This window comes from Bubalus bubalis, chromosome 11, assembly GCF_019923935.1.
Source record: "Bubalus bubalis isolate 160015118507 breed Murrah chromosome 11, NDDB_SH_1, whole genome shotgun sequence".
In the NCBI taxonomy this organism is placed as follows: domain Eukaryota; kingdom Metazoa; phylum Chordata; class Mammalia; order Artiodactyla; family Bovidae; genus Bubalus; species Bubalus bubalis.
In genome coordinates, this window is record NC_059167.1 from 35,450,996 (window position 1) to 35,472,532 (window position 21,537).

Here is a 21,537-nt window from a genome sequence, read left to right on the forward strand (position 1 = left end):
CTAAAAGATGTTCACCATTAGATGTGAAGGCTGGCAGTCACTACCACTTGGCTGCAGATGATATTCCTGGTAACCCTACCATCACTGACTGGGCACTTAGTAAGCACCAGGCACTGTGTTCTACTGATTATTGCGTGTAGTCCTCACCACAAATCTAAGAGAAACCTGTGATTAGCTCCATTTCACAGGGGAGAAACTTCAGGCTTATAGATGGTAAATAACACCTGCAATCACAATCCTTGTGCACGATGAAACTAAGATTCCAACTGGATCTAACTGCCAAGTTCAGACTCTTAACCACCGAACACTACTACCTCCTAATATGCATCCTCTCTTCCAAGCAGAGAACAAAAACAATCTTCTTCTTGCATTTCCCAGGTTAGAAATACTGAGGCAGACCCTTCATAGATGGGTAAACAGCTGCAATCTCAGAAGTTTACCTGATTTCGCATAAGAAATATAAACACATTTTAAGTTTCCTGAGAATGTGTATCAGAATTAAAATTTTAAATGTTAATTCTGGAGGCAGGAAAGATAGTGTTGGAGAGTCATTCCCAACTTGCCTCTAATTATACAGTATACAAGCACAGGCATGTGCAAAGATTCATATTTTAGCAAGGTGTGTAACAAAGCATAGTTGAAAGAGAAGACAGAAGTGGAAACCTTTATACATATTTTCCCAAGCAGATGCCAGAAAACCTGATCTGCCATGCCTGGTAGGGCAGGTAGAGCAGAAGACTTCTGGGATCAGGTTTCCCTGGATGTATTCAGTTTGGGAAATGATAAAGCAACTCCATCCTGCCCAGAATCAGTGCTGATTGATGCCATTCTGTTTCCATGTAACAACTGCCAAAACTATGCTTATATATAACACTTGCTATCTATAGGCTTTAGAAAGTAATGTATTCTTTATCATAGAAACTCTCTAATGATACATATAGAAGAAAATAATGAGGATGAATCAAAAAGAGAAGAGAACTTGTGACTTTTTAGCTTTTTCATTTTACAAGAAATTGAGTCATTTTCCTGCGAAATTTAAAACACAGCAAGTCTTCTTTTCATGGGGAGCACAGTGCCACCTGAGAAGGAAGGCAGTGGCATTATCAGGGAGGCACTATGGAGCAGTTACCAGGCAAAATTTGCCATGGACTGAGAGTGGGGAGCCAAGGCTGTGGTTACTAAGAAGGTTATCTGTGACTGTGCTTCAGAGCCTCCTCGATTAAGTCCTAACCCAGACTCCTTCCCAGATGCTGATTTTATGCTCCAAATCCACTGAAAAGGGAAAGCATGAGTTATTGCAAGATATTTTTATTTCAAATAATTACTGAAAGGAAGAGAATTCATCAAATTTTGATCTATACAAGACCTTCAAGCAGTGCTCAAATCCACCTACCTATTCTTGTGTATAAAATCCCTGTCAGGAGAACTGACAGTTCAATGTGGAGATTCATCACAATGAACGTCCAGGGCTCCCAAAAGGAAGAGAAGGCTGCGCCTAGCAAAATCGGCACCAGATTGAAAAACGTTCTCTCCTAACACAGCCTCAAGACCGTGTTAGGTCTAATGACCTTGCAAACTCTCATTTCTCAGATTATTCCTAGGCAGCAAAATTGCCCCTCACTGAAGATGGTGACTGCAGCCATGAAATTAAAAGACGCTTACTCCTTGGAAGGAAAGTTATGACCAACCTAGATAGCATATTCAAAAGCAGAGACATTACTTTGCCAACAAAGGTCCGTCTAGTCAAGGCTATGGTTTTTCCTGTGGTCATGTATGGATGTGAGAGTTGGACTGTGAAGAAGGCTGAGAGCCGAAGAATTGATGCTTTTGAACTGTGGTGTTTGAGAAGACTCTTGAGAGTCCCTTGGACTGCAAGGAGATCCAACCAGTCCATTCTGAAGGAGATGAGCCCTGGGATTTCTTTGGAAGGAATGATGCTAAAGCTGAAACTCCAGTACTTTGGCCACCTCATGCGAAGAGTTGACTCATTGGAAAAGACCCTGATGCTGGGAGGGATTGTGGGCAGGAGGAGAAGGGGACGACAGAGGATGAGATGGCTGGATGACATCACTGACTCGATGGACGTGAGTCTGAGTGAACTCCGGGAGATGGTGATGGACAGGGAGGCCTGGCATGCTGCGATTCATGGGGTGGCAAAGAGTCGGACACGACTGAGCGACTGAAATGAACTGAACTGAACTGAACTATGCACCTATCAAAGTGGTATGAATGTAGATTACTCTAAAGCACTTACAGTTGCTTTAGCCACTAAAAAAATTGAATCCCCTTGTATAATTATGTAAAAATATATTTGCACTGATTGGTACAATGACAAGTCCTAATTGTTTTCTGGCCATATCCTGCAGTTTGCAGGATCTTAGTTCCCTGACCAGGGACTGAGCCTGCACCCTTGCCGCTGGCAGTGAAAGCTTGAAATCCTAACCACTGGATGGCCAGGGAATTTCCTAATTCTAGTTATCAGTATTTTTGGAAGTACCCTCTGGTCTTCTGAGCACAGAGTAATATTCACTTTTTATTTTAACATCTAGGGGTGTAAAGACTCCTTTGTATTCTGTCTCCAAAAGCTGTTTGCTCCTAAAGGAGGACCTCATTCCTTTCTGGAGAGGAAAGAGCACCCTCTAGGAAACAGTGTTTCCTAAAGTTTCATCAACAGTGAAATTCCATCTCCATTCTGCAGCAAGCAGTGTGATTGCCTTTTAGCAGCCAAGGCCCAGCACCTATGCCCTACAAGCTTTTCAAAGGCCAATAAAATTGTTTGAGAGCTGAGAAAGATCCATTGGCTCCGGAGTCTTTTAAATTCAAAATTGAAACATTAGATTAAATGTTTACAAAATGTGACATATCAACTAATCACAGCAACTCAGCTATTAAACAGTTACATATAAATTACATTTCATGTGAGATGTGGGTTCTTTTTAATATTTTCTATGATGAGGGACAACCTCTTAAAGTAAAAGTTATTTTTCACAGAGTTGACCTCTCTTAAAGAGTCTTCCTGATCATTGACATGGTCCATCTAAGTCTCCTTTTTTTTTCCTTACTATATATATTTTATCGAAGTATAGTTGACTTACAATGTTTCAGGTTTGGCATTACTCTCTTAAAGACATTAAAAACAATACTTCGTGCAAAGTGCTTGGTAAAAGTTTACACATACTCCCATTCAACTCATTTCATCTTTAAATAGTAAATTATGAAATAATGAATTAAAATGCTTGGACACAGTGGGTTTTTTGTACCCCCCATTTTTTTTGTCAAAGTACAAAATATTACACATTCTGAACTACAAAACAGACAAAAAATCTTCAGAATCAAACAGATAACAAGCGCAGTGCAAATGAAAGCAAACTACTAATCTGAAGTGGCATATGTAGACTTTGATGGGGGAACAATACATAGCATGTGGCTTCGGAGTTAGATATTCTGAATAGGAGCTGAGTGACATGGGACAAGTTACTTAACCTCTCTGTGCCTCATTATCCGCAACTGTAAAATGATTAAAGAGTATTAGGTAAAGAATCACCTGCAATGCAGGAGACCTGGGTTCATTCCCTAGGTCAGGAAGATCCCCTGGAGAAGGGAATGGCTACCCACTCCAGTATTCTTCCCTGGAGAACTCCATGGACAGAGGAGCCTGGCGGGCTACAGTCCATGGAGTCACAGAGTCTGAGATGACTGAGCGAACACGATCACTTTACCTCACAGAGTTATTGTGATGTTTAAGTGAGTTCATAATAGGAAATACTTAGAATATAGCTTGGCCCATCGTAAGAGGTGAACACATGCCAGCAATCAGTTATTATTTAGCAAAACCATACTGATCTTTGATTCTCAGAAATAAAACAATTTAAGATTTTGAATAAATTAACTCTTACCAAAGCTGAAAACATCTACAAAAACAGTCACTCATCTTTTATTTTGAAACTCTTTACTTGAAAATAACTTCAAACTCAGAATTATTAACATTTTATTCATTCAACTTATCATTTGCCCACCAGATCACTGCAAATCTGTGTCCCTACTTCTTATTCATAACTTACGATGTATGTGTTTTCTATTTCTGCATAACAAATCACACCACAAGTTTGGTGGTTCAAAACCACACCTTTTTATAAGATCACAGTTGTACAGGTCAGAAGTCTGAGCACAGCATGACTGGACTCTCTGCTCAGAGCTTACATGACTGAAATGAAGGTCATGGCTAGGCTGAGTTTCTTTCAGGGACTCCTTTCTCTGTTGCCAGCCAAATTTAGATCCTTGCAGCTGTAGGACTGAGGTCTCCATTTCTTTGCTGGTGTCAAGTGTGGGCCACTTTCAGCTCCTCCAAGTCACCCACCCTCTCTGCAACATGACCCCATCCATCTCCAAAGCAGCAATGGAGAATCTCCCTTATGGCAATTCTTTCTCAAGTTTTGAATCTTTCTCCCAAGAAAGGGCCCGGTTCCTTGTAAGGCCTCGCCTGATGAGTTGATTAGGTCAGGCTCACTCAGGAATGTGAGTGATGTGTGTCTCTTGTGAGTAATGTGAGTAATGTGTCTCTCTTTCTTAAAGTTAACTGGTTTGGGACCTTAATTAAACCTGCAAAATACCTTTACAGCAGCACCTAGATTATTGTTTGAATAACTGGGAGAAAGTGGAAATTTGGGGGACCATCTCAGGATTCCACCTACCACATATGATGAGATACTTTATAAGCATGTATTTTAGCCTGCTAGGGCTGTCACAGCAAAATATCACAGACAGAATGGCTTAAACAACAAAAATTTATTTTTTTACGGTTCTGGAGGCTGAAAGTCCCAGATCAAGGAGTCAGAAGGTCTGGTTTCTCCTGAGGCCCTTCTCCTTGGCTTAAAGATGGCCACCTTCTTACTGTGTCCTCACAGTCTGATGTCTCTTTCTTCTTATAAGGACACAAGTTACACAGATTAGGTTTCTAGCATATGAATGGGGGGGAGGGGCGAGACACAATTTGGTCCTTATCTGTCTAATAACAAAACCAAGAGCTAATATTTGAGTCATTTGAGCTACTAAACAGGTATTCTGCTAAACATTTTTGATGAGCTATCTTATTACATATAAATCATTAGATTAAATAATGCATCAGTATAACTATTATATAAAATCCCAACTTTGTCAAAATATATCCTATATTCTTGATTAGAAATTTTATCTGATTTTTGCACTGACTGGCACAATGACAAATCCTAATTCTTTTTTGGCCTAACCTGATTCTTTGAGTTCTCTGTCTCTACTATGCTCCATTCTGAGGACAATTTTTCATTCACTGATCAAATTTTACTGATTATCCATGAGCTTGGTTCAAAGGCACAAAGATGAGTAACAATCCTCCTCTCAGAGAGCATAGGCTAGAATGGGGACATGCATGTCTCCATTTTGAAATATCTCATATTAAGAGTATCAATTGTATTTATAGAACCATTCTGCACATGTAAGTTCTTATGAAAGCTGAGGCACTAAAAGTTACATTTCAAGAAAGAGGAAAATCTTCTGGTTATTTGGTTTTACATTACCTTCCTGAACTGCATCAACCCAACTGTGGACTTCTCAGGTGGCACTAATGGTAAAGAAACAGCCTGCCAATGCAGGAGATATAAGAGACATGAGTTCAATCCCTGGGTGGGGAAGATACCCTGGAGAAGGAAATGGCAACCCACTCCAGTATTCTTGCCTGGAGAATTCCATGGACAGAGGAGCCTGGTGGGCTACAGTCCATGGGGTTGGAAAGAGTCAGCCATGACTGCAGAGATTTAGCACAGCACAACCCTAAGTGCAGCAACACATTCTTTTATATGTGGCTTTAGACTGAATCCTCTGAAATTGGAAAAAAGCCAGCTGGGATTTGAAAGTGAGAAGTGATTATAACATAAAACTCCAACACCTGACTGGGTAAAGTGCCTAAAATTCCACTCACTTTACTCAAGGAAAAAAAATTCTATTAAAACATTTTTTTTCTCACTGCCCAACCCATTTCATGATGCTAACACTGAAGTCCAAAAATCACTGCAGATGGTGACCACCATGAAATTAAAAGATGCTTGCTTCTTGGAAGAAAAGCTATGACAAATCTAGACAGTGCATTAAAAAGCAGGGACATCACTTTGCTGACAAAGGTTCGTATAGTCAAAGATATGGTTTTTCCAGTAGTCACGTACAGATGTGAGAGTTGGACCATAAAGAAGGCTGAGCACCAAAGAACTGATGCTTTCGAATTGTGGTGTTGGAGGAGATTTTCTGCGAGTCCCTTGGACTGCAAGAAGATCAAACCAGTTAATCCTAAAGGAAATCAACTCTGAATATTCCATGATAAGACTGATGCTGAAGCTCCAATACTTTGGCCACCTGATGCAAAGAACTGACTCATTGGAAAAGACCTTGATGCTAGGAAAGATTGAGGGTTGGAAAAGAAGTGGGGGAGACAGAGGATGAGATGGTTGGATGGCATCACCGACTCAATGGACATGCGTTTGAGTAAACTCTGGGAGATTGCGAAGGACAGAGAAGCCTGGCGTGCTGTAGACCATGGCCTCCCAAAGGGTCGGACACGACTTAGTGACTGAACAACAACACTGAAACCTTTTCTCCTGCAAAAGGCAAAGGCAGCATTTGCAGGTGGAAGGAACTCTCCAGATTGGCAGGCCGCGTTGCCTCTCAGCTGTGGGCCGAGTGCAGTGACTGCACTCAGGCGAGAACAGTCTTCCCGCCCCAGCCCTCCTTCCCCAGCAAGGTAAGGGACTTATGGGCTGGGTGTGGAGTTCTGCAACCCCTTCCCTGGTTCATCATCTGTTCCCTCCAGCCATCTGTGGGAGCGTAGACGTGGGGGACCAGGCGAGGCCCCCTGCCCGGCCCCTGGTCCCCTGCTCCCAGCCCTGGCCCAGGCCCCGCCTCACCACGAGCAGCCGCGGGCCAATAAATGGCTTCTGCGCCCCACGCGCCTGGCCAACTCAGCCACAGCTCGATTCGCTCTGGCTCTTCCCCACATTCCCAACCTCTCAACTCCCAACAGTGAGCCCTCCACCCATGGAGGAGACATACCTGGAGCTCTACTTGGATCAGTGCTCCGCCCAGGTGAGCCTGGAAGCCGCCGCCACCGTCCCAGAGTCAGGGCCTACGTCCCGCGTACCCAGGAGTCTGCCTTCATTTTATCTCTAGTAAAACTTCTAGCGACTGTAGGAGGTGGGCTTTATTATCCCCATCTTTCAGTTGAAAAACTAGAAGGTTCGAAAGATGAATTAACTTACTAAAGGTTGCTGGTCCAGTGTGAATACAAATTGGAGACACCTGAGGCTTCTTTCAGTTTGTTGATTCTTACATTTTGAGGTTTTGCTTTTTAATCTAAGAACTGTAGAAAACAGAGGAAAGAGTCCTCAAAAAGAAAAACAAGGAACTTCCCTGTTGGTCCAGTGGTTAAGACTCTGAGTTTCCATTTTAGGGGCCTGGGTTTCCATCAGTGCTAAGGAAATTAAGATCATGCATGTGGTGGAGCCAAAAACAAGTGAAAAAGCAAGAGAGCAACTTACAGAGGGGGTGGTGGTGGTTGGGGGGTGCTTAAATAGACCAGTGATTAGCAGTGAAGTAGAAGTAGTGAAGTCCCACAGTATTTAACATTGCAAAGGAGAGCCCAAGCTGGGAAGATTCCATGAAAGATGAGTTAATGGCTCTGTAAAGACAGTTTAACAAAAAAGTTTCTTCAAGTATAAGTCTATACTCTGTATACTTAGGGAATACTCCGTAAGCTTGGTCTCTAAGGTGTGTTCCTATAAATAAACTCAGACAGGAGGCTTTCAGGGTTCCACTGACATAAAACATCCCTCTTCAGTATCTTGTTGCCATTGCCTCAAATTCCTTGTTGAAGTTCAGTTCTTTGGGTGGGAGTTTTGCCTTCTGCTAAAATGCCATAATGGGAAAAAGGAGGGGAGTCACCGATGTTGCAGACTTTAGTGCTTTAGTGTAAATTGGCTGATGGAATCTTTTCCGGCTAGAACAGAAGAGGCCACGGAAACAGTGGAGAGGGGTCTGGGCCGCTGTCCCCACCTCACTTTCCCTAGGGCCCCACCTGTGGGGTGGGGGTGGAGGGAGATAGGGGCAAAATATAATGCAAAATGGAATAAGGTCAAATCTTATTTTAAGAGAATAACTGCGTTCTTCTAAGTGTTTTTGTCTAACATTTAGTCACCGCTGCCATCTGCTGGACTTGTGGTAACAGCACCATCAGTTGGATCTGAAAGTGAAAGAGTAAAAGTGAAAGTCGCTCAGTCCTGCTGACTCTTTGCGACCCCATGGCCTATTCAGCCCATGGAATTCTCCAGGCCAGGATACTGGAGTGGGTAGCCTTTCCCTTCTCCAGAGGATCTTCCCAGCCCAGGGATCAAACCCAGGTCTCCCACATTGCAGGCAGATTCTTTACGAGCTGAACCACAAGGGAAGCCCAAGAATACTGGAGTGGGTAGCCTATCCCTTCTCCGGCGGATCTTCACCCCAGAATTGAACCAGGGTTTCCTGCTTTGCAGGAGGATTCTTTACAACTGAGCTATCAGGGAAGCCCCATAAAATGCAAAGCGGGCCACAGAAGCCACAGGCCGACGAGGATGGGATTCGAACCCACGCGTGCAGAGCACAATGGATTAGCAGTCCATCGCCTTAACCACTCGGCCACCTCGTCCCCATAGGATCTAGCCAGACTTGTTATGGGCTTCTCTGGTGGCTCAGATGGTAAAGAATCTGACTGTAATGCAGGAGCCCCAGGTTCCATCACTGGGTTGAGAAGATCCCCTGGAGGAGGGCATGTCAGTCCACTCCAGTATCCTTGCCTGGAGAATCCCATGGACAGAGGAGTCTGGTGGTTCTCACAGAGCCAGACATGACTAAAGTGACTTAGTACACAGCACACACAGATATATATATATATACTTCCCATGTGGCACAGTGGTAAAGAATATGAGTTCCATCTCCGGGTCAGGAAGATCCCCTGGAGTAGGAAATGGCAACCCACTCCAGTACTCTTGCCTGGAAAATTCTATGGACAGAAGAGCTTGGCAGGCTACAGTCCATAGGGTTGCAAAGAGTCAGACACGACTGAGCACACACTTTTAGCTAGACGTATTAGCTGAGATAACTTTGTCATGGAGAAGACACAGCACAAGGCATTCGTGACTGTTCAATTATTAGAAGCAAGATCTTCTGATGGGTGAGGTTATCCTGCCAGCTAGTGGTCAAAATATAGAATCCAGGCATGCAACTTGGGTGATGTGGGTGGTAATATGTACCAACAATTTTTTTCCATAACAAAGGCCATGAGTTTTATATTAGCTGTTTCCCTCAGTTGCACACCTCATTCCCTCCATTGATGATAATGGAAGTTGATTAGCTGTCCCTGGGCTGGAAATACAATACATTGATTTAAACTAGTCTTTCCATTTAAATTTCAATAACTTTCCCCCTATGCACATAAATGGAATGATTTCTTATCTCTCCTTTGACTAGAAGGAATAAAGATGAGTCCTTTGTGGAGGCTTGATTAGCACTCAAGGCTGTATCCTCAGCTTCCTTCACTTACTACTCTTTTTTTAAAAATATGATTTTAAAACTCAAAAAAAAAAAAAAACCTTTATGTCAACTAAAGTTTATGATCAACTTAGGGAGTACAGAAAAATCTGTACTTTTCAAAGTACAGATTTGCAGCGTGATTGCCAACTTACCTGAATTACAGAAGTGGATTTAGAGTAGCAACTTACTACAAATCTAACGAAAGAAAAACATTTTATGAAACATGCTTTTTCTGTATTTTAAGATACATTTTCCTGTTTTCATGAAGTGTGTTGTAACCCTAGAGTAGAACTTTAAGGAGACTTTGTGGAAAGCAGGGTGTGAATATAAGCTATCTGAACGGCCTCCTCCTGAACACACTGCCTGCCAGCCAAGGTGGCATCCTTTGGGTGTGACATGATGTTCTGTCTGTTGTGTTTTGTCTGTTTTGGGAACGGCCTAGGATGCCCTTACGCCATCCAGATCACCCCTGCTGAGCCCAGCTGTGCCTTATGATGTGGACATGCTTACGTCATCCAATCCAGAGACTGCATTTAATCCCCAACTTGAAGAAGTCACAGAAACATGTGGGAGTTTCTCAGCTGTGGATCTTAGCTTCTTACCAGATGAGCTCTCCCAAGAAAATAAAGACCAGACTGTCATTAGGAGCAAGCATGAAATTGAAGAAAACTGTAAAACTCAAAGTCGGCAAACTAGGTTGCCCTTACCCAGCCAACTGGACGCTGGCCTGGCCTTAAACAGCAGCAGTGGGTTAGGTTCCCATTCACATCTGCACCCTGCTGATGGTAACTCAGCCCAGCCCTCTCCTGAGAAACCACACTCCATGTCTCTGGCGTCCATAACTCCTATGACACCAATGGCCCCTATTTCAGAATGTTCTGGAATTGTGCCTCAACTACAGTAAGTTGCTATTGTTTTAAATGAGTAATGCTTCTGAGTATAGATTTTGTATTCTTGAATGGGATCATAATAGTGTAGGGAAGAGAATTTCAGATCTCAGTATCCTTTGTTTTATCAGCTCTTAGTGGACTTGGTTTTAGACTATTTACCTGAAAAATGAAGCACCAACTCTTGATCTCCTAAGCAGGAGTTGAGGGTTAGTCTACATATTCCTGAAGGATTATATTGTTTACACTGCTGCTACTGCTAAGTCGCTTCAGTCGTGTCTGACTCTGTGCAACCCCATAGATGGCAGCCCACCAGGCTCCCCCGTCCCTGGGATTCTCCAGGCAAGAACACTGGAGTGGGTTGCCATTTCCTTCTCCAATGCATGAAAGTGAAGTCACTCAGTCGTGTCCGACTCTTTGAGACCCCATGGACTGCAGCCCACCAGGCTCCGGGATTTTCCAGGCAAGAGTGCTGGAGTGCCATTGCCTTCTCCGATTGTTTACACTAAAGCACTTTAGTTGTTATAAATTGTGGTTGGAGTTGGAATAACACAAAGGATAAAAAAAATGTAAAACTGAATTTGATTTGCAAGTTGATTTGATGTTGTGCTATTTTGAGGCATTTTGAAAAAGATCTAAAGCTTAATTTTAGTCAGTCATGAAATTTTAGAAAAAGCTATTTTAGTCCTTTAGCAGTTTTACAATATACTAAGGACTGTGTAACTATATATTTCACTTTTATAATAATTCTCCCCCTAGGAAGGCACCTAAACCTATAAAATGAAGAAGTAAATATGTTGTAATTATTTTTTACTTTTTAAATCTGGTATAACTTAGGTTGACTTATTTCTTTAGAAACATAGTTTCCACTGTAAACCTGGCCTGTAAATTGGATCTGAAGAAAATAGCTTTGCATGCAAAAAATGCAGAATATAACCCAAAGGTAAGATTTCTCAGTAATTTTTTCAATAATTAGGTTCTATTTAGATGTTCTTTCCTTCATAGGATCGTGATATTGACTCATTCCTTTGTTAATATTTTTTAAAAAGAAAAAAATGTTTGGTGGAAGACTTCTGGCAATTTGAAAGTTTAATTGCCTCATTCTCTGTTTTGAACTTATAAAAATAATCTCATTTTCTGTGTTGAATACTTATTAAGCAGTTCTAAACATTAAGATCTTTCTCTTGTTATTCAGAAAAACCTTTCAGTGTGGCTATTTTCAGTCTGATTATGGAAATGATGACTTTCTTACAATGTCACCATATTCATGGAAATAATTTTTTCTAATTGTTTTGCCATTTAGCTGACACATGTATTTTTTCACTTATAGTTTCTCTTACCTGGGAAATCTCAATTGTATAACGTGCAAAGTTGAAGTATATGATTCCGGCTTTAATAAAAATCTATTTTATTAAATTCTAACTTCTCTATTAAAATCAAAGTTTAATAAAATCTATTCTTTTTTGTGTCTTTCCAAGACCAGCCATCCCATTTTCAGTGGTCTGTTTACCTAGGATTTGTTCATTCAATCAACATTTAATGATTAGTTAAATTACTTAGTACAAAGACTAGTAAGGCCTGGTGCCTACTGGGGAAAAGTTCACTGTCTTGGGTAGTGGAGGATTTAAGGAGTTAGATGAGAAAGGCCGTATTAGTCAGAACCCAGAGGACCTTGCCAACATCAACTACTTATGGATAAAGTCTTTGTTTTTCCTGTTGCGGTAGTGGTGCTGTTGACATCTGAATTTAAATATTACCTGAATATTACCTAGTGAAACAAAGCTTGCCTATTTATCTTTTGTGTTGCTAACTATGATGAGGACAGAAGCCCAGTGATGGGCTAGGATTTTTAAGGATGTAGCTATGATTGACTACACGAGTGAGCAATCAACATCTTGAGCCTGTTTTATTCTCTACCATCCTCAGCTCTCCTCTCAATTTGGTGCATAGGATTTGTCCATAATTAGACTTGACAGCTGGAAAAATTCTGGTTTGGCATTTCAGATGTCTTAAGAATTTAACAAAAGGAATATCAGGTGAGAGTGCCACCTTTTTAGTAAACACCTGGAAAACATTAATAGGCCTTGATCAGTTGTGTGTAGCTCTGACTCGGGGTTCTTTTTACTGTCAGCACTTCAAATGCAATAAGACCTGTTAAGCTTTTAGCATAGGGTCTGAAACATAACAGATACTCAAATTTCAGCTTTACTATTATTCTTCTTACCTTTTAGAATCATGTACATTTTAGAATCATGATCATTTTGTTAACCTTAAGGTAGGAGAATAGACCCAGACATTTTTTAGTTTCCCACTAAATTTCAATTTATTTAACACTCTTCATGTCTATCTCACCCTTGCAACTGGCATAGTGCTAACCCTTCAGTTCAGTTCAGTTGCTCAGTCATGTCTGACTCTTTGCAACCCCATGGATTGCAGCATGCCAGGCTTCCCTGTCTATCACCAACTCCCAGAGCTTATTCAAACTCATGTCCATTGAGTCGGTGATGCCTTCCAACCATCTCATCTTCTGTCACCCCTTCTCCTCCTCTCTTCAATCTTTCCCAGCATCAGAGTTTTTTCCAATGAGTCAGTTCTTCGCATCAGGTGGCCAAAGTATTGGAGTTTCAGCTTCAGCAGGTGTGAACCCCTAGTGAAGGTTAATTGTTCTTTTGGCTTCTGTCTTTAGAGGTTTGCCGCTGTCATAATGAGGATCCGAGAGCCCAGGACTACAGCCCTCATATTTAGCTCTGGGAAAATGGTCTGCACAGGAGCCAAAAGGTAAGAGGAGCCACCCTCCTCCAAAACCAGACAAACAATTCAGTATGTGAAACAAGGAAGGATGGCATTAATATTCTAAAACACATCATAGATGCAAAATACTTTGCTGAAGAGTTAAATTCATGAAATGCGAAGTTAGGGGTTAAAAACATTCAGCCTCGTAATACTGACGTATCCCACTTTACAGTCTCCCATAGTGAAGGGGGTTTCACTAGGCTATTACAACTTGTTTCTAAGGTATATTTAAAATGAAAAAAAGAAAAGCTATAGTAGTAAAGCCTGTTATAAATCTGGGGAAGTAGTTCTTGTGTATTTTCCTCATTGCAGGCAGATACATGGATAGAACTTTTCAAAGGAGGGAAATTAGACATTTCTTGAGCATTAGCTTGAGCATTCACTCAGGAGGGATCTCTTAAAAGGCTTCTCTTTCCTGGATCTCATGCCGAGGTAGCCCTGTGCTGATGGAGATCTGTTCGCCATAAAACTAGTAGGAGAGCTGCTCTTCCCTCTAGGTGTTAGTAGATGAGTAGTAAATTGTCCTCCTGATAAGGTGTACAATTTTTCTTCAATATACACTGAGTGTTAATATTCTTCTTTATATTTGCCAAATTTATTGGCAAAAGTTACATTGTTTTAATTACATTTCTTTTTATTTACTAGTGAGACTAACTTTTCATAAGGATATAAACTGTCTACTGTATCTTTTGTCCAATATTCTATGGAGATATTTATCTTTTGGTATTTTAGTATTTTTGCCATTTTGGACTATAAGTATTTCTCCCATATTAGTGATATTTTTGGGGTTTTTTAATACACAGTTTAATTTTGTGTGTGTAGTCAGTCTATCCAATCTTTCTCTTTATGGCTTCACTGTTTGGCTTCACACTTAGGAAGGCATTCCCCTCGTGTAAGTATTGACCTCCATATGTTTTTCTTGTTTCTTTCAAGTCTTGCTTTGTATTGAAGAGAGGAAATTAATGTTTTGATTCACCTAGAGCCTTCTCTATGCTGTCCAGTGTGGTAGCCTCTCATCATATGTGGCTCCTGAGAACTTGAAATACGGCTAATACCACAGAGAAATTGAACTTTTTATTTTGTTTTAAAATTAATATAAATTTAAATAGCCAATGTAACTGGTGGCCACCATATTGGGCACAGCAAGTCTAGAATTTCATTTCAGTATTTTCAAATGACCAGTCAGTGTCCTGATACATTTATCAGAGAATCCATTTTATCTGTTCCTCCCCCACCTGTTTTGCATGCTCTTTACCTTTGTCCAGGTAAGTTTCCAGACTTTCTCTTCTGTGGATCTGTGTATCCTCTGATCTAGAAATCTCCATTTTGAAGTCATTTTTGGACAACTCTGCAAAGATGTTCATTTCAGCATTGTTTAAAATGGGAGCAGCTGCTGCTACTGCTAAGTCGTTTCAGTCGTGTCCGACTCTGTGCGACCCCAGAGACGGCAGCCCACCAGGCTTTCTGTCCCTGGGATTCTCCAAGCAAGAACACTGGAGTGGGTTGCCATTTCCTTCTCCAATGCATGAAAGTGAAAAGTGAAAGTGAAGTCGCTCAGTCGTGTCTGACTCTCAGCGACCCCATAGACTGCAGCCTACCAGGCTCCTCCGTCCATGGGATTTTCCAGGCAAGAGTATTGGAGTGGGGTGCCATTGCCTTCTCCGAAAAGATGGCTAGGAAGACACAAATCTGTTTATGATTCAACAACTGTCCATTGCACCAAAGCCTTTTCTAGGTGCTAGGGACAGTAGTAGGGGAGGTGGGTCCTTCTCTTCAAAGTCTGCAGCTTCCTTGCATACAGTGAATGGTAAACATGGTACAAATGCTAAAAATAAAATCAGAGAAGTGTCTGAATATAGCCCAACTTGCCAGCAGTCGCAGTGATTCAGACGTCTTTAACGTCTTGCCCCTCCCCAGCGAAGAGCAGTCTCGACTCGCAGCGAGGAAGTACGCCCGCGTGGTGCAGAAGCTGGGCTTTCCTGCCAGGTTCCTCGACTTTACAGTTCAGAACATGGTTGCAAGCTGTGATGTGAGATTTCCTATCAGTCTGGAAGGTTTGGTGCTAACCCATCAGCAGTTCAGTAGGTATGATTGTATAACTTCACTTTGAGTTTACCAAAATATTAAAATTCTATTTGGATTGCTTATATATTATCTTTCAGAGAAAGTGTACATTTTTTTAAGCCACAGTAAGTGAAAGGGTTAAATTGCTATACCTAAGTCCTCATTGGTTACCATATGTGTCTAATCTTCTGAAACGGTGGTTCTCAAAACTAAATTACATAGCGATCACCTGGACAGCTTATCAACACACATTCCTGCCTGGGCTGCAGTGCCCAGAGATTCTGCTTTACTCTGCCTTTCTAACAAGCTCTCAGGTGATGCCATTGCAGCTGGCCAGAGGCCCACACATTGAGACTCACTGATGTATAGATTTCTTAAAAAAAAAAGTCACACCTGGCCGGGGGCGGTGGCAATGGCAGGAAGAGAAAGGGTATGATACAGACTAGGTAAGTAGGAAGGGCTGACAGCCAGTGAGGGGAGAAAGGGCTGGAGAGAAGATTTTAAAATAATATTATAATGATAAAGAATGGCCGTAGCATACTTTATGAAGGCAATCCTATCTAGTTTTTGTCCTGTGGAGTTTGTTCGAGGGTTTTCTTTTCCTGTGTGTGGCTGTAGCCCCCACCACAGCTTCTTTCATGGATTCATATTTCTTGGGGAGTATCCCTAGCCTGCTTGGCTTCTTAAAACGAAACTTCCCATCTCAACAGCAAATGCTCCTCTTCCAGCTGTTTCTGTGCTTCTCACAGCCTGCTCAGGCCCTCAGAGAGTGGTGATGGAGGGTGACTAACACTAAATCCCACCACCCCTTAGACCAGGGCACTTAAACTGGCTTAGAATCACAGATGCTCTTAAATTCTTGTGATCTAACTTGAACTGAAGTCCTTTCACTCTGCTTTTCCTTGCCTTTGCCTTTAAGCAATAGTTCTGCTTAATAATAGACAGGGATCATAGAGCTGTGTTTTCTTTAATGTTTGTTAACTCTCCATTGAGAAATGACCTAAACAGAGGTTAAAAAGTGCCTTGTTTTCCCCTAACTTTCAAAAAAAATTTTGTTCATTCTGAGATTTAGCTTTTATGATACTCTTTAAGCAATATCTTGCTCTTGATTGTATTTTCATTTTTTCCTCTGCCTCAATTTTTTCAGCATATGTTTATTAAGTGCCTATGAGGTACCCCTTGAGTCCACTGAGAAGCACCCCATGCAAGATGTATTGCCTCTTTATGTGTCCTTTTCTTCCTTCAATCTCAGAATGACTCATAGACTCATAGTAAAACCTTCATTTTTCAGAGTCTCTGAACACATACTCTATCTTCCAGATCCTCAACCTTGGACCTCCTGTCTATCTTTCTCTGAGCCAGTTTTTAATGAACATGTGAAAGATGTCTGCCCAATTTTGAGGTACATGTCTGTATTAGTCTTGGCATTCCCCTTTCAGGCACTTTAGGGCTCTGAAATGATGTGTGCAGTTCCCCCTAAATTTCATTTCTTTTTCACCAAGATTGTCTTCTTTGTAGGTCAGATTTAAATCTGGAGTGGGAGTGCCCCCTTGTCAGTACTTCTACCTCTGAAAAATGAAATTGCAGAAGGGCAAGATGAGAATTCATCTGATGCACTGCTTTTAGTCACTTGGACTGGGTCCATCACTGTTTTCCCCTCCTCGTAAGACAGTTTCATGATCTCATTCATCTTTTTTAAAAAATTTGGCCAGATACTCTCACAGATACCTCTTTCTAGTCTCATTTTTGCCTCCCCCAAAATGCCCTCCATCCTTATCTTATGGATTACAACTTTGCGTGTATTTGTGACATTGGGGCATTAAAACCTCTTTCTCAGCAGATTTATGTCTTTAAAATGAAGACTTTCTTTAATTGCCTGTAGCCCTGTGGGGAATCATGGCAACATACCACTTACAATTGTCAAGTCAAGTTTGCTTTATGTTAAAACCTCAAGTTCATTTAATTCCCCTGATTCTACAAACATGTATATCAGCATCTGATAATATGTATCTCACTTGTTACTGGGCACCTTCTCCATCAGTCTTTCTAAGCCATAATTGTTTTCCATTTTCCCTGAGCAATTTTTTCCCCTTCCATTCAGTTTTTATTGGATTGGCCCAAAAGTTTGTTCCATCTCATGGAAAAATCCAAATGAAATTTTTGGCCAATCCAATAAATCAAAGTTATCTTAAATATTTCTTAAATGAGTAGAATCTAGGTGGCTACTGTGTAGTGGATGTTATGGTGCCAGTGGCAATCAATGCAGCCATGGGCCGTTGCCGTTATGGAACCGCTATTTAAAACGGAAAACAGAGAAACCAAAGACGGTAATGAAATGTAACTATGCAGGTGTAACTGTGTAGGTGAACACCTCTTGGCATGTTTTGGTACCGTCAATTAGGATACTTAATGTAACTGGGGAAGGGCTGAAAATAAGGAAGACTTCTTAAGGGAAGTGACATTTAAACCGAGATTTGAATGAGCTGGTTTGGCCCAAGAGATTGGCAGCTATTTGTTGTTTTCAATCTTCATGAAATGTTCTCCATCTCTAACCAAAACCTCTTTTCTTTCTGTCTCAGCCTTCTTCTGAAATGAAGTAGAGAGTAAATAAAATGAAGTAAATCTCTAGTTGGGAGTTCATCATGCTAGTACCTTAAAATCATGGTTCTGAAGCCAAAAACAGTTCACCATGATTTACATATCAAAGACTTTTTTTTTGTATATATATGTATGTATCTGTTTTTTATTGAGGTACAGTTGATTTACAATATTAGTTTCAGATGTACAACATAGTGATTCACATTTTTATAGATTATAAATTTACTATTATTATAAAATGCTGGCTATATTCCCTGTACTGTGTAATATATCTATGTAGCTTATTTCCTTTTACATTATAGCAATTTGCACCTCTCAATCCCTTCTTCTCCCTTCTCTCTCTCCCCACTGGTAACCAATAGTTCATTCTCTGTATCTGTGATTCTGTTTCTTTTTTGTTACATTCACTAGTTTGATGTATTTTTTAGATTCCACATATAAATGACATCATACAGTATTTTTCTTTGACTTATTTCACTTAGCATAGTACCCTCCAAGTCCATACATGTTGTTGCAAATAACAAAATTTTATTCATTTTTGTGGCTGGGTAGTATTCCACTGTGGAGAAGGCAATGGCACCCCACTCCAGTACTCTTGCCTGGAAAATCCTATGGACGGAGGAGCCTGGTAGGCTGCAGTCCATGGGGTCACTAAGAGTCGGGCATGACTGAGAGACTTCACTTTCACTTTTCACTTTCATGCATTGGAGAAGGAAATGGCAACCCACTCCAGTGTTCTTGCCTGGAGAATCCCAGGGACAGGGGAGCCTAGTGGGCTGCCATCTCTGGGGTCGCACAGAGTCGGACACGACTGAAGTGACTTAGCAGCAGCAGCAGCAGTATTCCACTGTGTATATATATCACATCATCTTTATCCATTCATCTGTTGATGGACACTTACATTGTTGCCATATCTTGCCTATTGTAAATAATGCTGCTGTGAACTTTGGGGTGTATGTATCTTTCTGAATGTTTTTATTTTCTTTGTCTATATACCCAGGAGTGGAACTGGTGAATCATATGGTAGTTTTATTTTTAATTTTTTAGAATGTATTTATTTATTTGACTGCATTGGGTCTTGGTCGCGGCACACAGGCTCTTCTCTGCATCACTTGGGATCTTTCATGCAGCCCATGGACTCTCTAGTTGTACCATTTGGCCTCAGTAGTTGCTGCTCACTGGTTTAATTGCTCTGCCGCATATAGGATCTTAGTTCCCTGACTGGAGATCGAACCCTCTTCCCCTACATTGCAAAACAGATATTTAAACACTGAACCACCAGGAAAGTCCCTAGTCAATTTATGATTTAAGGTAATTATTGGTACGTATGTTCTTACTGGGGCTTCCCTGGTGGCTCAGATGGTAAAGTATCTGCCTGCAATGCAGGAGATCCGGGTTCGATCCCTGGATTAGGGAAATCCCCTGGAGAAGGAAATGGAAACTCACTCCAGTATTCTTGCCTGGAAAATCCCATGGTTGGAGGAGCCTGATAGGTTACAGTCCATGGGGTTGCAAAGGGTCGGACACGACTGAGCAACTTCACTTTCCCTTTCATGTTCTTACTGCCATTTTGTTAATTGCTTGGAGGTTATTTTTGTAGGTCTTTGGTTCCTTTCTTCCTTTTGTTCTCTTCCCTTCTGATTTGATGACTATCCTTAATGTTCTGTTTGGATTTCTTTCTCTCTTTTTTTTAAATTTTCTTTTTAGCTGTGCTGGGTCTTCGTTACTATGTGCAGGCTTTATGTAGTTGTGGCGATCTAGAAGCTATTCTTTAGTTGCAGTGTGTATGCTTCTCATTGCCGTGGCTTTTGTTGTTGCAGAGCAGGGGTTCTAGGGCACGAGTTCAGTAGTCATGGTACACGGGCTTAGTTGCTCAAGGCATGTGGGAACATCCCAGACCAGGGATCAAACCCGTGTTCCTTGCATTAGCAGGCAGATTCCCAGCCACTGGACCACCAGGAAAGTCCTTTCTCTTTGTGTGTATGTATTATTAGATTGTTGGTCTGTGGTTACCATAAATGAAGTTTATATATAGCAATCTGTGTGTGTGTGTGTGTGTGTGTATACACATAATTAAGTTGTTGATCTCTTAAGTTCAAAGGCATTTTAAGAACCCTGAATATTTACTCCCCCCACCCCATGATTACTGTTTTTGATATCATTCTTTTTCTTTTTTGAATTCCCTAATTGCTTATTGTGGAGAAGGCAATGGCACCCCACTCCAGTACTCTTGCCTGGAAAATACTACTTTTGTCTTTTAGTTTTCCTGCTAGCTTTGTTATTTACAACCTTTCCTGTGCATTGTTGGCCTTTACCTGAGCTTTTTCCTTCTCTAATTTTCACATTTCTAGTTGTGGCTTTTTCTTTTTCACTTAGAGGGGTCCCTTTAACATTTTTTTTTTAACATTGGTTTGGTGGTGCTGCTTTCTCAGCTTTTGCTTGTCTGTAAAATTTTTGCTTTGTCCATCAAATCTGAATGACAGCCTTGCTTGGTAGTGTATTCTTGGTTGTAGGTTTTTCCCTTTCATCATTTTGAATACATTGTGCAAATCCCTTCTGGCCTTCAGGGTTTCTGCTGAAAAGTCAGCTGTGATAGCCTTATGATAGTTCCCTTGTATGTTTTTGTTGGTTTTCCCCTGCTGCCTTTGATAGTCTGTCTTTATCTTTAAATTTTTCCATCTTAATTACAATGTGTCCTGGTGTGGTCCTCCTTGGGTGGATGCTGTTTGGAACTCTCTGTGCGTCCTGGACCTGGATGTGTGTTTCCTTTCCCAGGTTAGGGACATTTCCAGGTATTTACATACCAAAGACTTTTATTTGCTCTTTTCCCTTTTAGTGTCTTCAGATTTGGTTGGAAAATCAAATGAAAACATTTCTTCTCTGCCCTTAGTCTTCACTTTCTTGGCTCGAACTTCATAGTTCCTATAGAAGTCTTTCAGGGCTCCAGCTAGTATCATTGTCTCCCCAGTGTCAAGAAGTGGCTTGTGGGCAGAAGTCCTGACAGGCTTTCTGCAGGAAAATAGAGTGATGTCCCAGGAAGACATGTCTACACATAACGACCTCCATATACTTCAGATGGGTACACTCACCACCGTCATGCATCTTTCTGGTGCCAGTAAGAGGTCATAGCCATTTCAGAATGGAATGGAGTTTTTCTGTGTGATCTGGATACACTCCTTAAGAGCAAAAAAAAAATTTTTTTTGCTGCACCACACGGCTTGAGGGATCTTATTTCCCCAACCAGGAATTGAACCTGTGCCCTCAGTAGTGAAAGTGCGGAGTCCTAACCACTGGACCACTAGGGAATTCCCCATGTATATTATAGTGTTCAATTTCCTAGATTTTTTTCTTTCTTTTCTATCCCCATTAGCCATTGTTTTGAGAATAGTTTTATTTCATCAACATCCTCTTAACTACTGACATCTTTTTGTAGGCTCCTCAAGCCTTTCTAGGAAGGAGTGAGATACTATTTATAGGAGCAAATTCTGAATTTGTAAAACTTGGTATGATTTAGTATACAGTATCTGTCCAACGTATTCTAGTAATGTTTTTAGGTTCTATCTGCTAAAAATGTTAACTTTAGCAGTTTATAAATATATCCACAATGTGC

The 21,537-nt window shown here is 41.1% G+C and overlaps 1 protein-coding gene, 1 long non-coding RNA gene and 2 other non-coding genes across 7 annotated transcripts in view; 1 reads left to right on the forward strand and 3 right to left on the reverse strand.

Moving 5' to 3' along the window:
- The window catches only part of LOC123328023, a 100,258-nt gene extending 92,107 nt beyond the window's left edge, over nucleotides 1-8,151 (reverse strand). For all 3 annotated transcript variants that reach the window (XR_006542728.1, XR_006542727.1, XR_006542726.1), the window contains exon 1: nucleotides 7,075-8,151. This is a non-coding gene — a long non-coding RNA (uncharacterized LOC123328023). The remainder of the gene's footprint in view (nucleotides 1-7,074) is intronic.
- Nucleotides 6,500-21,537, forward strand: part of TBPL2 (TATA-box binding protein like 2) — a 29,132-nt gene continuing 14,094 nt past the window's right edge. The window contains exons 1-5 of one of the 2 annotated variants that reach the window (XM_025260526.3): nucleotides 6,502-7,107; nucleotides 10,028-10,485; nucleotides 11,328-11,415; nucleotides 13,159-13,250; nucleotides 15,183-15,350. In XM_025260526.3, the coding sequence (XP_025116311.2) occupies nucleotides 6,778-7,107; nucleotides 10,028-10,485; nucleotides 11,328-11,415; nucleotides 13,159-13,250; nucleotides 15,183-15,350 (1,136 nt within the window). In that variant the 5' untranslated portion in view covers nucleotides 6,502-6,777. Of the gene's footprint in view, nucleotides 7,108-10,027; nucleotides 10,486-11,327; nucleotides 11,416-13,158; nucleotides 13,251-15,182; nucleotides 15,351-21,537 lie in introns of both variants that reach the window. The other variant, XM_044924946.2, reaches the window with a different exon arrangement.
- TRNAS-GCU lies at nucleotides 8,620-8,701 on the reverse strand. The gene has a single exon. It is a non-coding gene; the product is annotated as a tRNA-Ser (tRNA).
- Nucleotides 21,160-21,232, reverse strand: TRNAE-UUC. Its single transcript has one exon. It is a non-coding gene; the product is annotated as a tRNA-Glu (tRNA).